Genomic DNA, 17,339 nt, shown 5'->3' with positions numbered 1-17,339 from the left:
AGTGACGCGTGCACCCCCACATAGGACTGGTACAGTGACGCGTGCACCCCCACAGGGCTGGTACAGTGACGCGTGCACCCCCACAGGACTGGTACAGTGACGCGTGTACCCCCACAGGGCTGGTACAGTGACACTCACCCTGGCCTTGTTCGTTACAGGTCCTGTAGCTGTGTAGCCGTGTGCAGATGAACACATTCCCAGGGGAGCCCTTGTTCCCTGACCAAGCTGGGGATCGGGGGGACAGGCGGGGGTGCGGACACACGGTGGGGGGGTCTGTGTTGGTGAGACTGTGTGACAGGCGCTGTAGCGCGAGGAGGGCTGGCAGCTGAGAGAGAGAGTCGTGGTGTTCAGTAAGACATCATGAGGATCAGGAGAGAGTCAGGGGCAGGGTCCCATTTAATGAAAAGATTCATCTCTAGGACAAATGTGAGGACATGAAGAAGGGAAGTAGATTTGCAGTGGATCACTTAAACGTGGTCACTGGAAGAGACTCACGTTTGGTCCGTCCTCGTCTCAGATCATCAACTTGTTTGTGGCCGTCATCATGGACAACTTCGACTACCTGACTCGCGACTGGTCCATCCTGGGGCCTCATCACCTGGACGAGTTCAAGAGGATCTGGTCTGAGTACGACCCCGAGGCCAAGTGAGAGAGGCGCTCAGTCGCATCAGCGGGAGGCCATCACGTCCTGCCCCGCTGTCCATCTCCCTGTCCTGCCCCGCTGTCCGTCCTGCCCGTCCTGGCCCGCTGTCCGTCTCCCCGTCGTGCCCCACTGTCCGTCTCCCGGTCCTGCCCCACTGTCTGTCCTGCCCGTCCTGCCCCACTGCCCGTCCTGCCCGTCCTGCCCCGCTGTCCATCCTGTCCGTCCTGCCCCACTGTCCGTCCTGTCCGTCCTGCCCCACTGTCCGTCCTGTCCGTCCTGCCCCACTGTCCGTCCTGTCCGTCCTGCCCCACTGCCCGTCCTGCCCGTCCTGCCCCACTGTCCGTCTCCCTGTCCTGTCTGTCTGCCCGTCCTGCCCCACTGCCCGTCCTGCCCGTCCTGCCCCACTGTCTGTCTGCCCGTCCTGTCCCGCTGTCCGTCCTGTCCGTCCTGCCCCACTGTCCGTCTCCCCGTCCTGTTCGTCTGCCCGTCCTGCCAGACTGTCCGTCTCCCCGTCCTGTCCGTCTCCCCGTCCTGCCCCACTGTCCGTCCTGCCCCACTGTCCGTCTCCCCGTCCTGCCCTACTGTCCGTCCTGCCCGTCCTGTCCCACTGTCTGTTTGCCCGTCCTGCCCCACTGTGTCCTATGTCTTGCTGCCTCTGTCTGTCTGTCTTACATTTGGTGTTGAGAGAGATGAGTTGTCCAGCTTGTTGAGAGTCGTATTGTATTTCAGGGGTCGAATTAAACACCTGGATGTGGTGGCTCTGCTGCGCAGGATCCAGCCCCCTCTGGGCTTCGGGAAACTGTGTCCACACCGTGTGGCCTGCAAGGTACCTGTCTCCCCAGCCTCACTGCCCCTCCCCCAGCCTCTCTGCAGCCTCACTGAGCCTCTCTGCCCCTCCCCCAGCCTCTCTGTAATAATAATAATAATAATAATAATAATAATAATTCCTTACACTTATATAGCGCTTTTCTGGACACTCCACTCAAAGCGCTGTACAGGTAATGGGGATCCCCTCCACCACCAGTGTGCAGCCCCACCTGGATGATGCGACGGCAGCCATAGTGCGCCAGAACGCTCCCCACACATCAGCTCTCAGTGGGGAGGAGAGCAGAGTAATGAAGCCAATTCATAGAGGGGGATTATTAGGAGGCCATGATTGGTAAGGGCCAATGGGAAATTTGGCCAGGACACCGGGGTTACACCCCTACTCTTTTCGAGAAACACCCTGGGATTTTTAATGACCACAGAGAGTCAGGACCTCGGTTTTACGTCTCATCCAAAGGACAGCACCTGTTTACAGTCTAGTGTCCCCGTCACTACACTGGGGCATTAGCACCCACGTGGACCACAGGGTGAGCGCCCCCTGCTGGCCCCACTAACACCTCTTCCAGCAGCAGCCTTAGTTTTCCCCAGGAGGTCTCCCATCCGGGTACTGACCAGGCTCACACCTGCTGAGCTTCAGTGGGCGGCCAGTTGTGAGTTGCAGGGTGATATGGCTGCTGTACCGCCCCCAGCCTCTCTGCTTCCTCACTGCAGCTTCACTGCACCTGCTGCCAGCTGAATTCTGAAGACTTTGTCTGTTGATCTTGGCTCTCTAACTCTCCCTCTCTGTGTCTCTCTGTCCCCGTGCCCTTGGTCCCCCTGTGTGCCAGAGGCTGGTGGCGATGAACATGCCCCTGAACAGCGACGGCACGGTCACCTTCAACGCCACGCTCTTCGCGCTGGTCAGGACGGCTCTGAAGATCAAGACTGAAGGTCCGGGCTTGGAGCGGTGCCACGCTGCTTTCGCCCGACTCCTTTCGCGATCGCGTTCCCAAACGAGCGCGGGGCAGCCGGTCCGTTTCGATCGCGCGCCCGCGCGACGCGGAGTCGGGGGGCGTTTCGGCCTTGGCCTTGCGGCTGCCTGTCCTCTTCCCTCATGTGCTGTGCACCTCAGCGCCCGGGCGGGGAGCTCCACTGCGCAGCGCAGGAGCCTGGGCCCAGGCTGGAGGCCCTGACCTGGTCGTTCTCCTGCCCGTAGGGTACTGCCTCTTGGGGTGCTGGCAGCTAGCAAGGGGACCCAGGCTCGAACCCGCATCGAGAAACCGGGCCGCACTGGCTCAGCTGTGTCATGACTGGTCATTGGCAGGGTCCTGGGCATCTCTGACTGCTGGTCATGCAGGTCGTAGCTCCTGCGGTGCTCCGTCTTGCAAGAGCTCAGTGTGAAAGTTCGTTCAGCGCTGTGCAGGCCGTGCAAACTACCCCCCCCCCCACCACCACCACACCCCCGTCAGTTAGACGAAGAGCTCAATCCGAAGAACCGCCAGGCGCCGCGAGAGAGTCACGTGCACGTTTCGCTCTCTCTCACCTGCCCAGGTAACCCTGACCAGGCCAACGAGGAGCTGAGGATTGTCATCAGGAAGATCTGGAAGAGAATGAAGCCCAAAATCCTCGATGAGGTCATCCCTCCCCCCGAGGGTAAGAGATGGGGGGCAGCTGTTGTTCTAGAAGGAGGGGCGAGGGACAGATGGGGCTGGACGAGGGGCTGATTGCCAGTACTTTTAATATGGGTGACTGTGATGGGCCACACATGCGATTGTTTTAAAATGACAGCGGGACGGGATCTGTTCAAGCCTGGTCTCAGTCGTCTTCATACAGCAGAGGGAACTCCGGATCAGCAAGAGCTAGCAGTGCGTTTTAGCAGACAGTAGAGTATTTCAGTTGGTTGTTATTATTTATTATTATCTATCTTATTTATTATGCTATTATGATTTCTATTTAGTATTTGCTATTTGTTGTGTACTGTTCTGTTATGCCCTCTCTACGTTGTGTGGGACAGCGTCGTCTGTTGTACGTTGTACGCCCTGAGAGATGGGCGCCCATAAGAATTCCAGCGTGCACGTTGCTGTGGCAATTCACTCCTCTTCCTCCCTCTGTAAACCGCCAGGCCCTGAGCTCTGCTGCGTGTTGGGCCTGCAGGTTGAGTGTCAGTATTCACCCTCTGCCTCGTGCTCTCTCTCAGAGGAGGAGGTGACAGTGGGGAAGTTCTACGCCACCTTCCTGATCCAGGACTACTTCAGGAAGTTCCGGAAGAGGAAGGAGAAGGGCATGCTTGGAGAGCCGGAGTCCAATAACTCCTCAGCCCTGCAGGTGAGCGATGGCTGGAGGGGGTTGGGGGGGTCTGTTCCAAGCTCCTCCAGGCGGCGCTGCCACCGTCCTGTCAATGTTGGGGGGCTCGCGGGGTTAAAGGTCGACTGGCACCTTTTACGGGGCGCAGCTCGTGGACATGGACAAGCGCCGTCTGCATAGACAGTCGTCACCCCCTCTGTGCTGGTAAATCCAGACTGGGAGGAAATAGTTCTTAGTGATTTTTTTTTTAAAAAAGGCAAAAGTAAATCCTAAAACCTTTATGGGAAGGAGGAGTCCGGGCTTTATACTGAGGATACTTATCCTGGGGTTTGTACGGTTTCCTGAATTAGCCTCCTGAGAATCTGAGCTGGTGTTGACACTCCCTGCGACTTCTCTCTAAGAGCCATTGCTGTAAACGTAGAGCTGTTGAATGTGTTCTGTGTAACACACCAGTTACAGGTTCTGTCCAAGCTGTGGGGACACTGGGGTCTGACACAGGGCGGCTGTGCTGGGGCTGAGGTCTGTCTGACATGAAATAATAATAATAATAATTCCTTACACTTATATAGTGCTTTTCTGGACACTCCACTCAAAGCGCTTTACAGGTAATGGGGATCCCCTCCACCACCACCAATGTGCAGCCCCACCTGGATGATGCGACGGCAGCCATAGTGCACCAGAACGCTCACCACAAATCAGCTCTCAGTGGGGAGGAGAGCAGAGTGATGTAGCCAATTCATAGAGGGGGATTATTAGGAGGCCATGATTGGTAAGGGCCAATGGGGAAATTTGGCCAGGACACCGGGGTTACACCCCTACTCTTTACGAGAAACGCCCTGGGATTTTTAATGACCACAGAGAGTCAGGACCTCGGTTTTACATCTCATCCGAAGGACGGCGCCTGTTTACAGTATAGTGTCCCCGTCACTATACTGGGGCATTAGGACCCACATGGACCGCAGGGTGAGCGCCCCCTGCTGGCCCCACTAACACCTCTTCCAGCAGCAACCTTAGTTTTTCCCAGGAGGTCTCCCATCCAGGTACTGACCAGGCTCACACCTGCTTAGCTTCAGTGGGCTGCCAGTTGTGAGTTGCAGGGTGATATGGCTGCTGGCCTAATGTACCCTGTACCCTCTCTCTCAGAGGAGGAGGTGACAGTGGGGACAGTGGGGTCTGACACAGGGCAGCTGTGCTGGGGCTGAGGTCCGTGTGCTTGTCTGTGTGTCAGGCTGGCCTGCGGACCCTGCAGGACCTGGGTCCCGAGATTCGCTTGGCCATGTCGTGTGACCTGGAGGAAGAGGAGGAGGAGGAGGAGGAGGAGGAGGAGGAAGAGGATGGCCTGGAGGAGGAGCCGGAGGAGGGCGATGCCGGTTACAAGGTCAGCGGTGAAGTCGTGAGCTGGGGGTTTCTGTGGGTTCTCTGGGTACCCCGGTCCGAGCCGCCAGCGTGCCCTTTTAAATTCCCGAGGGCAGGGCACCGCGTCGGCACCACCTGGCCAGCGTGGACTCATTGTCCTTCCCTCGTCTCTGCTCTGAAACGCCAGACGAGATCAGGGCTGCTGAGGGGCGTGAGAGTCGTTCCCCTGGCGCACTGGACAGGTTCCAGTGACAGCGCACTGGTGCCCAGTCATAGGACATGTTTTTACTGCTCTTCACTGGTCCCAGTCTGTTGCCCTGTCGTTTCATCTTCTGTGTCGAAGAGAAAGATTGTACTTCTGCCACTTGTAGACTTACTGTGAGTTCCATTGTGCAAACACAGCGTCTACAGTTAGACATACATACAGTATGATTGATCCTGATGTTGTGTTGGAAGTTGTACTACAAAACACAACTTACCAAGTTACGACTGTAGCTCATATACTTTTCACCTTAACAGCTTTTCTTCTATTGATTGATTTCTGACCTCAGTCTATTCATCGTTCCTGTTTCCCCAGAATGAGGGCGTGTTCTCGGCGCATGGTGACCACGCCCCCTCAGGCCGGCGTGCCTCGGTGGCCCACTCGACTCACTCCGCCCACTCGGCGGGCAGTGCCAGCGGCCCCTCGGCCCCGGGGGGATCGGGAGAGACCATCTCCAACGGCGGGGTGGGGCACCGGCGCGTGTCGATCGCCAGCCTCTCCAAATCGCAGCTGCCCAATGGGGGGGCCGCCACCGAGCAGAGCGACACGGGCGGGGCTGAGGATGAAGCTCCCTCCCACCATCACCCTCACCCCCACCATCTTAGCCACCCCTCGGCCAAGAGTGCAGTGGAACGGCCCCCCAAGGCCATCTCCAATAGGTCAGTGCAGTTCTGCCATCCAGTGCTGCAGCGCAGGGCCTACCTGCTGGGGTTTCCTGCTCAAATAATTTAAGAGTTTTACGCTGAGTGGATTCATGTCCTCCCATTCATGTCCTTTAAAACATTTTGATTGGTCCGCGTGTCAGGATTGCGGTTTTCCTCGTGAAAGGATGTCTCAGTGGACAAGAGCGCTGCTCTCACTCGTTCGTAAAAAACGTACATTTGTTGCAATTGGCCGCGTCTTCAAGCGTCTTTAAAGCAGAGTTTCGGAAGGGGCCTGTGAAAAGGTGCCACGTGTTTTTTTTCAAGTGTTATTTTTGAGTTTCTGACTCGCTCTTCTCTCTCCCTTGCTTGCAATGCAGTAGATCGCGCTGCTATGATCGTTACCTCAGGTAAGGGCGTGGCGGCAGCGTTGGTGGGCTCATCGTCCTGTTCTCATGTGCGCCACGTCCCCGTGGGTGGGCTCGTTCCATTCACAGGGACTCTTTCTCCCGTCTTCGCTCCTCGCATGCCCATCCCGGAATGCTGGGGTCTCGCCACCCCCCGCCACCACCCCCCACCCCCCCACAGCGCTGCATTGTGATGTGCTGCCCCGCTCGTGACACGGGACACGAGGTCCAGCGGTCATCCCACGTGCTCCGGTGCTCATCTCACCCCGCCTGTCGTTGCACGAGCTCCACTGGTCTGCAGAGCCTGGCTCCGGTGGAGATACGCGGAGCCTGGCTCCGGTCGAGATACGCGGAGCCTGGCTCCGGTTGAGATACGCGGAGCCTGGCTCCGGTTGAGATACGCGGAGCCTGGCTCCGGTTGAGATACGCAGAGCCTGGCTCCGGTGGAGATACGCGGAGCCTGGCTCCAGTTGAGATACGCGGAGCCTGGCTCCAGTTGAGATACGCGGAGCCTGGCTCCGGTTGAGATACTCGATGAGTGCCGAGGCAGCCTGAGCTGAGCTCCAACGCCGCTCATTTAAAACAAATCAGTTGCAAATGTTTTTTGCGGTCGCGAGGCAGGTCTGGACGGTCACAGCCTGGCCTGCAGGCGTACGTTGGCGTGAGGGGCGTTTGCTCTCGGCTCAGGAGTCGTCCTGTTTTCCTTGTTTGCTCTCACTCATCCCTCTTTATTTCCTTCTCTACCCCCCCGAACGACCCCCCTTTCTCCTCCCGCCCCTCTCCGGCCCTCCTCCGTTCCCCCGGCTCTCGCTTCCTGTTCTTCCACCTTTCTCTCTCCCTCTCTTCTCACTTTTCCACTCCCCCCGCTTCCCGGCCTTCTTCGGGCCCCTTCACCCCCTCCAGGAGGGACTCCGGCGAGGGGTACCCCCCTTCCGGTCGCAGGGAGGAGGGGGTGCTGGAGGAGGTGGGGGAGGAGACCTACTCTGGGGAGCAGGGTTACTACAGCCGAGAGGAGGACACGGAGAGCACAGCCTCCAGAGACAGGTACTCTGACAGAGGAGAGAGAGAGACAGGTACTCTGACAGAGGAGAGAGAGAGAGACAGGTACTCTGACAGAGGAGAGAGAAAGAGAGACAGGTACTCTGACAGAGGAGAGATACAGGTACGCTGATAGAGGGGAGAGAGAGAGACCGATAGAGGAGTGAGAGAGAGAACGATAGAGGAGTGAGAGAGAGACAGGTATGCTGGCAGGAGAGAGAGATACAGGTACGCTGATAGAGGAGTGAGAGAGACGGGTACGCTGATAGAGGGGAGAAAGAGACAGGTATGCTGACAGGAGAGAGAGAGATACACGTACGCTGATAGAAGAGAGAGAGAGAGATACGCTGATAGAGGAGAGATACAGGTACGCTGATAGAGGAGTGAGAGAGACAGGTACACTAACAAAGGAGAGAGACGGGTACGCTGACAGAGGACAGAAAGAGATAGGTGCACTCACAGGGGACAGAGAGACGGGTATGCTGACAGAGGAGTGAGAGAGAAGTGAAGAGGCACACTTGACGTCAGTGATGAATGTGCTGTCTTTGTCATTGAGATTCAATCAATTAAGCATCCTGTCCCTCAACCTTATTTCCTTCTCTTGCCTTAGTGCTGGCATTCGAGATCTTATTCTGCCTCACTGTACGTACTCTGTCTGTCCCAGGGCACCGTACCCCGACGACCCCCCGGTGTACCCCGGACACAGGGAGCACATGTACGATGGCCACCCCCCCGGCCACGCCCCCTACGGCCCTCACTATGGCAACGGCTACAGAGAGGGATGCCGCACGGCTCGGAGACGCCTGCTTCCGGCCACGCCCACTGGTGAGGATGCATCTCCATGGCAACCGTTGTTGGGCTGGTGGGAGGCGTGACTTTGTCTGGACTGACACCAGTACTGTTGTAACAGCCAGCAGAGGATCTAAGAGAATCTTTTTTCCCCCTTCGTTTTCTCTCTGCCTCCTCGCCGTCCTCTCTGCTCTCCTCTCCTTCCTCACTTGCTCGGTCTCCCCCTCTCTCTCAGGTCGGAAGCCGGCTTTCAATATCCAGTGTCTGCGACGGCAGGGCAGCAGTGATGACATCCCCATCCCGGGCACCTACCACCAGAACTCCCCGCCCTGCAGGGCGCGCACTCAGGTATCACAGCAGCACTCAGACTCACACTCACACACACCTGGGCACACTCACACAGGAACACTCAGACTCACACACCTGGGCACACCCACACAGGAACACTCAGACTCACACTCACACACAGGAACACTCAGACTCACACACCTGGGCACATCCACACAGGAACACTCAGACTCACACTCACACACAGGAACACTCAGACTCACACTCACACACAGGAACACTCAGACTCACACACCTGGGCACACCCACACAGCAGCACTCAGACTCACACTCACACACAGGAACACTCAGACTCACACACCTGAGCACACCCACACAGGAACACTCAGACTCACACACCTGGGCACACCCACACAGGAACACTCAGACTCACACACCTGGGCACACCCACACAGGAACACTCAGACTCACACACCTGGGCACACTCACACAGGAACACTCAGACTCACACTCACACACAGGAACACTCAGACTCACACACCTGGGCACACCCACACAGCAGCACTCAGACTCACACACCTGGGCACACCCACACAGGAACACTCAGACTCACACACCTGGGCACACTCACACAGGAACACTCAGACTCACACACCTGGGCACACCCACACAGGAGCACTCAGACTCACACACCTGGGCACACCCACACAGGAACACTCAGACTCACACACCTGGGCACACCACACAGGAACACTCAGACTCACACACCTGGGCACACCCACACAGGAACACTCAGACTCACACACCTGGGCACACCCACACAGGAACACTCAGACTCACACTCACACACAGGAACACTCAGACTCACACACCTGGGCACACCCACACAGCAGCACTCAGACTCACACACCTGGGCACACCCACACAGGAGCACTCAGACTCACACACCTGGGCACACTCACACAGGAACACTCAGACTCACACACCTGGGCACACCCACACAGGAACACTCAGACTCACACACCTGAGCACACTCACACAGGAACACTCAGACTCACACACCTGGGCACACTCACACAGGAACACTCAGACTCACACACCTGGGCACACTCACACAGGAACACTCAGACTCACACTCACACACAGGAACACTCAGACTCACACACCTGGGCACACTCACACAGGAACACTCAGACTCGCACACCTGAGCACACCCACACAGGAGCACTCAGACTCACACCCACACAGGAGCACTCAGACTCACACCCTCACAGGATCACTCAGACTCACACACCTGGGCACACCCACACAGGAACACTCAGACTCACACTCACACACAGGAACACTCAGACTCACACACCTGGGCACACCCACACAGGAACACTCAGACTCACACTCACACACAGGAACACTCAGACTCACACACCTGGGCACACCCACACAGGAGCACTCAGACTCACACACCTGGGCACACCCACACAGGAACACTCAGACTCACACACCTGGGCACACCCACACAGGAACACTCAGACTCACACACCTGGGCACACCCACACAGGAACACTCAGACTCACACACCTGGGCACACCCACACAGGAACACTCAGACTCACACTCACACACAGGAACACTCAGACTCACACACCTGGGCACACCCACACATGAGCACTCAGACTCACACACCTGGGCACACCCACACAGGAACACTCAGACTCACACACCTGGGCACACCCACACAGGAACACTCAGACTCACACACCTGGGCACACTCACACAGGAACACTCAGACTCACACACCTGGGCACACCCACACAGGAACACTCAGACTCACACACCTGGGCACACCCACACAGGAGCACTCAGACTCACACACCTGGGCACACCCACACAGGAGCACTCAGACTCACACACCTGGGCACACTCACACAGGAACACTCAGACTCACACACCTGGGCACACCCACACAGGAACACTCAGACTCACACACCTGGGCACACCCACACAGGAACACTCAGACTCACACTCACACACAGGAACACTCAGACTCACACACCTGGGCACACCCACACAGGAACACTCAGACTCACACTCACACACAGGAACACTCAGACTCACACACCTGGGCACACCCACACAGGAACACTCAGACTCACACTCACACACAGGAACACTCAGACTCACACACCTGGGCACACCCACACAGGAACACTCAGACTCACACTCACACACAGGAACACTCAGACTCACACACCTGGGCACACCCACACATGAGCACTCAGACTCACACACCTGGGCACACCCACACAGGAACACTCAGACTCACACACCTGGGCACACCCACACAGGAACACTCAGACTCACACACCTGGGCACACTCACACAGGAACACTCAGACTCACACACCTGGGCACACCCACACAGGAACACTCAGACTCACACACCTGGGCACACCCACACAGGAGCACTCAGACTCACACACCTGGGCACACCCACACAGGAGCACTCAGACTCACACACCTGGGCACACTCACACAGGAACACTCAGACTCACACACCTGGGCACACCCACACAGGAACACTCAGACTCACACTCACACACAGGAACACTCAGACTCACACACCTGGGCACACCCTCACAGGAACACTCAGACTCACACACCTGGGCACACCCACACAGGAACACTCAGACTCACACTCACACACAGGAACACTCAGACTCACACACCTGGGCACACCCACACAGGAACACTCAGACTCACACACCTGGGCACACCCACACAGGAACACTCAGACTCACACTCACACACAGGAACACTCAGACTCACACACCTGGGCACACTCACACAGGAACACTCAGACTCACACACCTTGGCACACCCACACAGGAACACTCAGACTCACACACCTGGGCACACTCACACAGGAACACTCAGACTCACACTCACACACAGGAACACTCAGACTCACACACCTGGGCACACCCACACAGGAACACTCAGACTCACACACCTGGGCACACCCACACAGGAACACTCAGACTCACACTCACACACAGGAACACTCAGACTCACACACCTGGGCACACTCACACAGGAACACTCAGACTCACACACCTGGGCACACCCACACAGGAACACTCAGACTCACACACCTGGGCACACTCACACAGGAACACTCAGACTCACACTCACACACAGGAACACTCAGACTCACACACCTGGGCACACCCACACAGGAACACTCAGACTCACACACCTGGGCACACCCACACAGGAACACTCAGACTCACACTCACACACAGGAACACTCAGACTCACACACCTGGGCACACTCACACAGGAACACTCAGACTCACACACCTGGGCACACTCACACAGGAACACTCAGACTCACACTCACACACAGGAACACTCAGACTCACACACCTGGGCACACCCAGACACACCTGGGCACACTCACACAGGGACACTCACACGAGCACTCGGACACACACTGACACACACCCGGGCACACACACGCACACATGGAGAGAACAGTCCCGAGTCGAGTTACAGTGGCCTATTTAAAGCAGATGTTGTTGGGCTCATGAGTGCGCGGTGTCCGTCCTGTCAGAACCGGGGGTCCAGGCCCGCGGGGCCTCACTGCTGTGGGCAGGTGGCAGTGCGGGGAACAGTGGCGCCCCCTGTCTCCAGTCCTGCTGCTCGTGACTACGGCTCTGGTCTCTGGACCCTCTGGCAAGGCCCCGGATGCTAGCAGCGCGATGACAGGCGATTCACGGTGTCCTCGTCTTCCTCCTCCTCCTCCTCCTCTTCCTCGCGCAGACCTACGGCAGCTACGACTCCCGGCGCAGCAGCAGCCGCTCCTCTACGGGCTCCTCGGCCTCGTGGGCGACGCCGGGCCCCCGCCGGGGCCGCCTGCTGTACGCCCCGCTCATCCTGGTGGAGGAGGACGGGGGGGCCCTGTGGGGCGACAAGAAGGGGGGCAGCGCCAGCCTGCCGGCCTCCTCGCGGCCGGGCTGGTACGCGGGCGGCGCGGGCGGCGCGGGCGGCGCCGGGCACCAGCCCTGCAGGGCCTACGCCACGCTGAGGGTGCCCGGCCTCCAGCCGCGCTACAGCGACAAGAGGGGCAGCGCGGACAGCCTGGTGGAGGCGGTGAGGCTCTGGGCCCCTCCTGCTGCCGGAGGACATCGTGTCTCAGCACGGCGCTCCTGCCCTGCTCTGCTGTCTCTCTCTGCCTCCTCCTCTCACTCTCACACTCTATACTCTCTCTCTCCCTCCTCCTCTCTCTCCCTCCTCCTCTCTCTCTCCCTCCTCCTCTCACTCCCTCTGTACTCTCTCTCTCCCTCCTCCTCTCTCTCCCTCCCTCCCTCTGTACTCTCTCTCTCCCTCCTCCTCTCACTCCCTCCCTCTGTACTCTCTCTCTCCCTCCTCCTCTCTCTCTGCCTCCTCCTCTCACTCTCACACTCTATACTCTCTCTCTCCCTCCTCCTCTCTCTCCCTCCTCCTCTCTCTCTCCCTCCTCCTCTCACTCCCTCTGTACTCTCTCTCCCTCCCTCCTCCTCTCACTCCCTCCCTCCCTCTGTACTCTCTCTCTCCCTCCTCCTCTCACTCCCTCCCTCTGTACTCTCTCTCTCCCTCCTCCTCTCTCTCTGCCTCCTCCTCTCACTCTCACACTCTATACTCTCTCTCTCCCTCCTCCTCTCTCTCCCTCCTCCTCTCTCTCTCCCTCCTCCTCTCACTCCCTCTGTACTCTCTCTCCCTCCCTCCTCCTCTCACTCCCTCCCTCCCTCTGTACTCTCTCTCTCCCTCCTCCTCTCACTCCCTCCCTCTGTACTCTCTCTCTCTCCCTCCTCCTCTCACTCCCTCCCTCCCTCTGTACTCTCTCTCTCTCCCTCCTCCTCTCACTCCCTCCCTCTGTGCTCTCTCCCTGCCTCCTCCTCTCACTCCCTCCCTCTGTACTCTCTCTCTCCCTCCTCCTCTCACTCTCACACTCTGTACTCTCTCTCTCCCTCCTCCTCTCACTCTCACACTCTGTACTCTCTCTCTCCCTCCTCCTCTCACTCTCACACTCTCACTCCCTCTCTCTCTCTGTACTCTCACTCTCACACTCTCACTCCCCCTCCCTCTGTACTCTCTCTCTGTACTCTCACTCTCACACTCTCCCTCCTCGTCTCACTCTCACACTCTCACTCCCCCTCCCTCTGTAGTCTCACTCTCACACTCTCACTCCCTCCCTCTCTCACTCTCACACTCACTCCCCCTCCCTCTGTGCTCTCTCTCTCCCTCCTCCTCTCACTCTCACACTCTCCCTCCCTCTCTCTCTCTGTACTCTCACTCCGTCTCTCCCTCTCCCTCTCTCTCTCTTCAATTCTTTATTGGCATGGCCAGTCTTGCCAAAGCATAAACAATTAACATAAAATCTACAGACATTTACAATACAGACACATCATAAGAAATTTATAGCACATGGAGTGTTATTGAGAGACAGGCTCACTGTTCCTCAGGCTGGGACAGGAGATCACACACTGTATTATTATTGAGAGACAGGCTCACTGTTCCTCAGGCTGGGACAGGAGATCACACACTGTATTATTATTATTGAGAGACAGGCTCACTGTTCCTCAGGCTGGGACAGGAGATCACACACTGGATTATTATTATTGAGAGACAGGCTCACTGTTCCTCAGGCTGGGACAGGAGATCACACACTGTATTATTATTATTGAGAGACAGGCTCACTGTCTGTTCCTCAGGCTGGGACAGGAGATCACACACTGGATTATTATTATTGAGAGACAGGCTCACTGTCTGTTCCTCAGGCTGGGACAGGAGATCGCACACTGTATTATTATTATTGAGAGACAGGCTCACTGTCTGTTCCTCAGGCTGGGACAGGAGATCACACACTGTATTATTATTATTGAGAGACAGGCTCACTGTCTGTTCCTCAGGCTGGGACAGGAGATCACACACTGTATTATTATTATTGAGAGACAGGCTCACTGTCTGTTCCTCAGGCTGGGACAGGAGATCACACACTGTATTATTATTATTGAGAGACAGGCTCACTGTCTGTTCCTCAGGCTGGGACAGGAGATCACACACTTTATTATTATTATTGAGAGACAGGCTCACTGTTCCTCAGGCTGGGACAGGAGATCACACACTGGATTATTATTATTGAGAGACAGGCTCACTGTCTGTTCCTCAGGCTGGGACAGGAGATCACACACTGGGCACACTCTCTCACTCTCTCACTCTCTCACCCAGGTGCTGATCTCAGAGGGCCTGGGCCTGTATGCCAAGGACCCGAAATTCGTCGCGTTTGCAAAGCGGGAGATTGCGGACGCGTGTCACATGACCATCGACGAGATGGAAAGTGCCGCCAGCGACCTGCTGAGCCGCGGCGTGCCGGGCGGGGGCCCCGGCGGAGGCGGCGCCGGGGGCAGCTTCCTGTCGCACGGGGACGTGGGGCCGCTCTACAGCGACGAGGAGCCAATCAGGAGCCGGGATGAGGAGGACCTGGCCGACGAGATGACCTGTGTCACCTCCTTCTGAGCGTCCCATTGGCGGGAGCGAGGGGGGAGGGAGGGACAGAGTGAGAAGACGTGGGGGGCAGAGGATCAGGTGGCAGGAGGGGAGGAAGAGAGAAGGAGAGGGAGGGGGAGTACGGGACAGAGAGCGAAGTAGGACGATGGACAATCATCCATGGGAACACAAGGGACATCCCTGTGGGACCAGGACAGGACTGGCGAGTCCTCAATCGGACGGTGTGCCCGCGGTGCCCTGCTCCTCCCAGGACCTGCAGGAGGCACAGGGGCTGCGGCCACCAGGGCGGCAGCAGAGACAAGCCGGAGCTTTTGTCCAGGGTGCCAGCGGCCCAGAAGCTTTGCCAGAGGGGGCTGGCGGCCTCACGGTGGGCCGGTGATCGTCGGACACACTCCTCCAGGAAGCACACACAGAAATCGGGGGGGCGTCGGAACATGCTGGAGGTCTGGAGGTCCATCATGCGGACACCTGTCACCCCCTGAGGGCGGGACATGGGCACTGGGCTTTCAGCGCTGTGCTAGTCCCATGTGGATGTACAGTGTGGGCTGTGGGGATAGCGTCCCTCCTAATGAAACAGAAAGCATTTTTCAGTTTTTGCAATCAGCGCAGTCTGGAATTGAACAGCAGAGGAGTCTGATATCCTGTCAGTCTGAGAGCGTTCAGCTGGCAGCGGGGGGGAGGGCAGTAGGGGTGTCTGCTACGTGTTGTAGCAGAGTATTCGGACCCATTATGGTGTCCTATTTTGTGAAATTGCACACTGATGCAAACCCGTTCCTTTAAATGTAATATTTCAGTCAGCACCTGAATATCCAAGCTGCAGTCTTCTCAGAATGTAATAAGTAAATGTCAGGAAAATCTCCAGAGAAAAACGGTGAAGTGTGTTGATTGTGTCAGTGTTCAGACCCGAGAGTTTCCACCAGCTCTGCACACCCATTCTTCGTGACAGGTGTGCTGAGGAGTGCTCAGGCTTGCTTGGGGACCTCCACATTACTCTGAATTCACGTGAACCACTCTTGCTGCACCCAGACAGAGGGCACTCTGCTGATTGTCTCATTAAGGTAATTCCGTGTACCTCGATGAAGGTACAAAAAACATAATTTTGCCACGGCAAAAGGTTTAAATTCTTAGATGCTTTATTGTCCACTACTGTGGAAAGTTGTCTCTGGTTTCTCCCATCCAAGTACAAAATACAGAAGCAAAACATAGAAGTCACATAAAATCACATAAAGTACGTGAAACTACAGCAACAGCATAAAATACATAAAAAATGGATAGATAAATAAATAGGTTACATACCTTCATTGTGCAGTTTATACAGTGCTATTTTTCTTTTTCTTTCACATTATCTCTTTCCTTCTTTGTTTTTGCCTCATGCTTTGAATGGGCGGAGAGGGCTGTGTGTACAGTATGACAAACATTACCTGCCGTTTCAAACTGTCGTGACGGCAAAATTGAAAGCAACAAAATGTGAAAACTGTGCATGGGTCTGGATACGTTTTGCGTGTGCAGTCCAAAAAGCCAGGACGAATCCACACGTGGATGAAGAAAATAATCGGAAATCAAGCCGGAAAACAACCACTGCTACAGCTTGACAACAGTGAGGCCTCAGGATGCAGCACTGCTGGAGGGAATTGGCGTCTCGTCAGCTGAAAGGACAGGCGGAGGTCTGTAGTGGACACAGATCGCAGTGTTGAGCTCTTACTGAAATGATGAAGTGGATTTATTGTCTATAAATGTATTTTTATCTACAGTGCGGATAGTGGTAATGACAGCACCCAGGGCAGTAAGAACAGCAGCAAAGACTTTTCTAGAACGAAAAGATGTGTGGTCGTTTCATTTCAGGCTTCATCTGCGCTAAAACTCCAGGTGGGGTCGCCCCCCGGAGGCGAAATCGTTCCGGACAACGAGACGGGCCGGTCCGAACCTGCAGCCGAGCTGTGCGGGCCCTTCGGGTTCCTGTTCGGGGGGGCGCAGCTGGAGAGGTGGTGGTTGTGGGCAGTGTGGGAGCAGGATGGGGGCTGGGAACAGGGGTCAGGAGAGAGGCAGGAGCGGTCAGTCGTTCTCGGAGCCGATTGGAGGACGGCCCGGGCTGGAGATGAACTCTGACCCTTGGTGAGCGACTCGTACAGTCCGCCCAGTATCTCCTTTTCTCTTGAACTGTATCTCTAATGAAACACGTCATGCCTGAATTTAGACTCACAGGAATTGTATCGCAGTCAGAGGAAGATTCACACAGGAGCCTGCCAAGTGCTGGAGATGT

The 17,339-nt window shown here is 56.6% G+C and overlaps 1 protein-coding gene across 3 annotated transcripts in view; it reads left to right on the top strand.

Annotated features, from left to right (window-relative positions):
- LOC148674121 (voltage-dependent L-type calcium channel subunit alpha-1D-like) overlaps window positions 1-15,948 on the top strand; it is a 50,498-nt gene extending 34,550 nt beyond the window's left edge. For 2 of the 3 annotated variants that reach the window (XM_088623882.1, XM_088623881.1), the window contains 13 exons: window positions 518-645; window positions 1,373-1,469; window positions 2,296-2,398; window positions 2,999-3,100; window positions 3,645-3,772; window positions 4,980-5,129; window positions 5,685-6,028; window positions 6,391-6,420; window positions 7,321-7,461; window positions 8,120-8,280; window positions 8,480-8,592; window positions 12,353-12,682; window positions 14,801-15,948. In XM_088623882.1, the coding sequence (XP_088480008.1) occupies window positions 518-645; window positions 1,373-1,469; window positions 2,296-2,398; window positions 2,999-3,100; window positions 3,645-3,772; window positions 4,980-5,129; window positions 5,685-6,028; window positions 6,391-6,420; window positions 7,321-7,461; window positions 8,120-8,280; window positions 8,480-8,592; window positions 12,353-12,682; window positions 14,801-15,088 (2,115 nt within the window). In that variant the 3' untranslated portion in view covers window positions 15,089-15,948. The remainder of the gene's footprint in view (window positions 1-517; window positions 646-1,372; window positions 1,470-2,295; window positions 2,399-2,998; window positions 3,101-3,644; window positions 3,773-4,979; window positions 5,130-5,684; window positions 6,029-6,390; window positions 6,421-7,320; window positions 7,462-8,119; window positions 8,281-8,479; window positions 8,593-12,352; window positions 12,683-14,800) is intronic. The other variant, XM_088623883.1, reaches the window with a different exon arrangement.
- Window positions 15,949-17,339: the final 1,391 nt, after the last annotated feature.

Source organism: Lepisosteus platostomus, chromosome 3, assembly GCF_059453375.1.
Source record: "Lepisosteus platostomus isolate fLepPlt1 chromosome 3, fLepPlt1.hap1, whole genome shotgun sequence".
NCBI classification, from domain to species: domain Eukaryota; kingdom Metazoa; phylum Chordata; class Actinopteri; order Semionotiformes; family Lepisosteidae; genus Lepisosteus; species Lepisosteus platostomus.
This window is presented reverse-complemented; position numbering and strand designations above follow the sequence as displayed.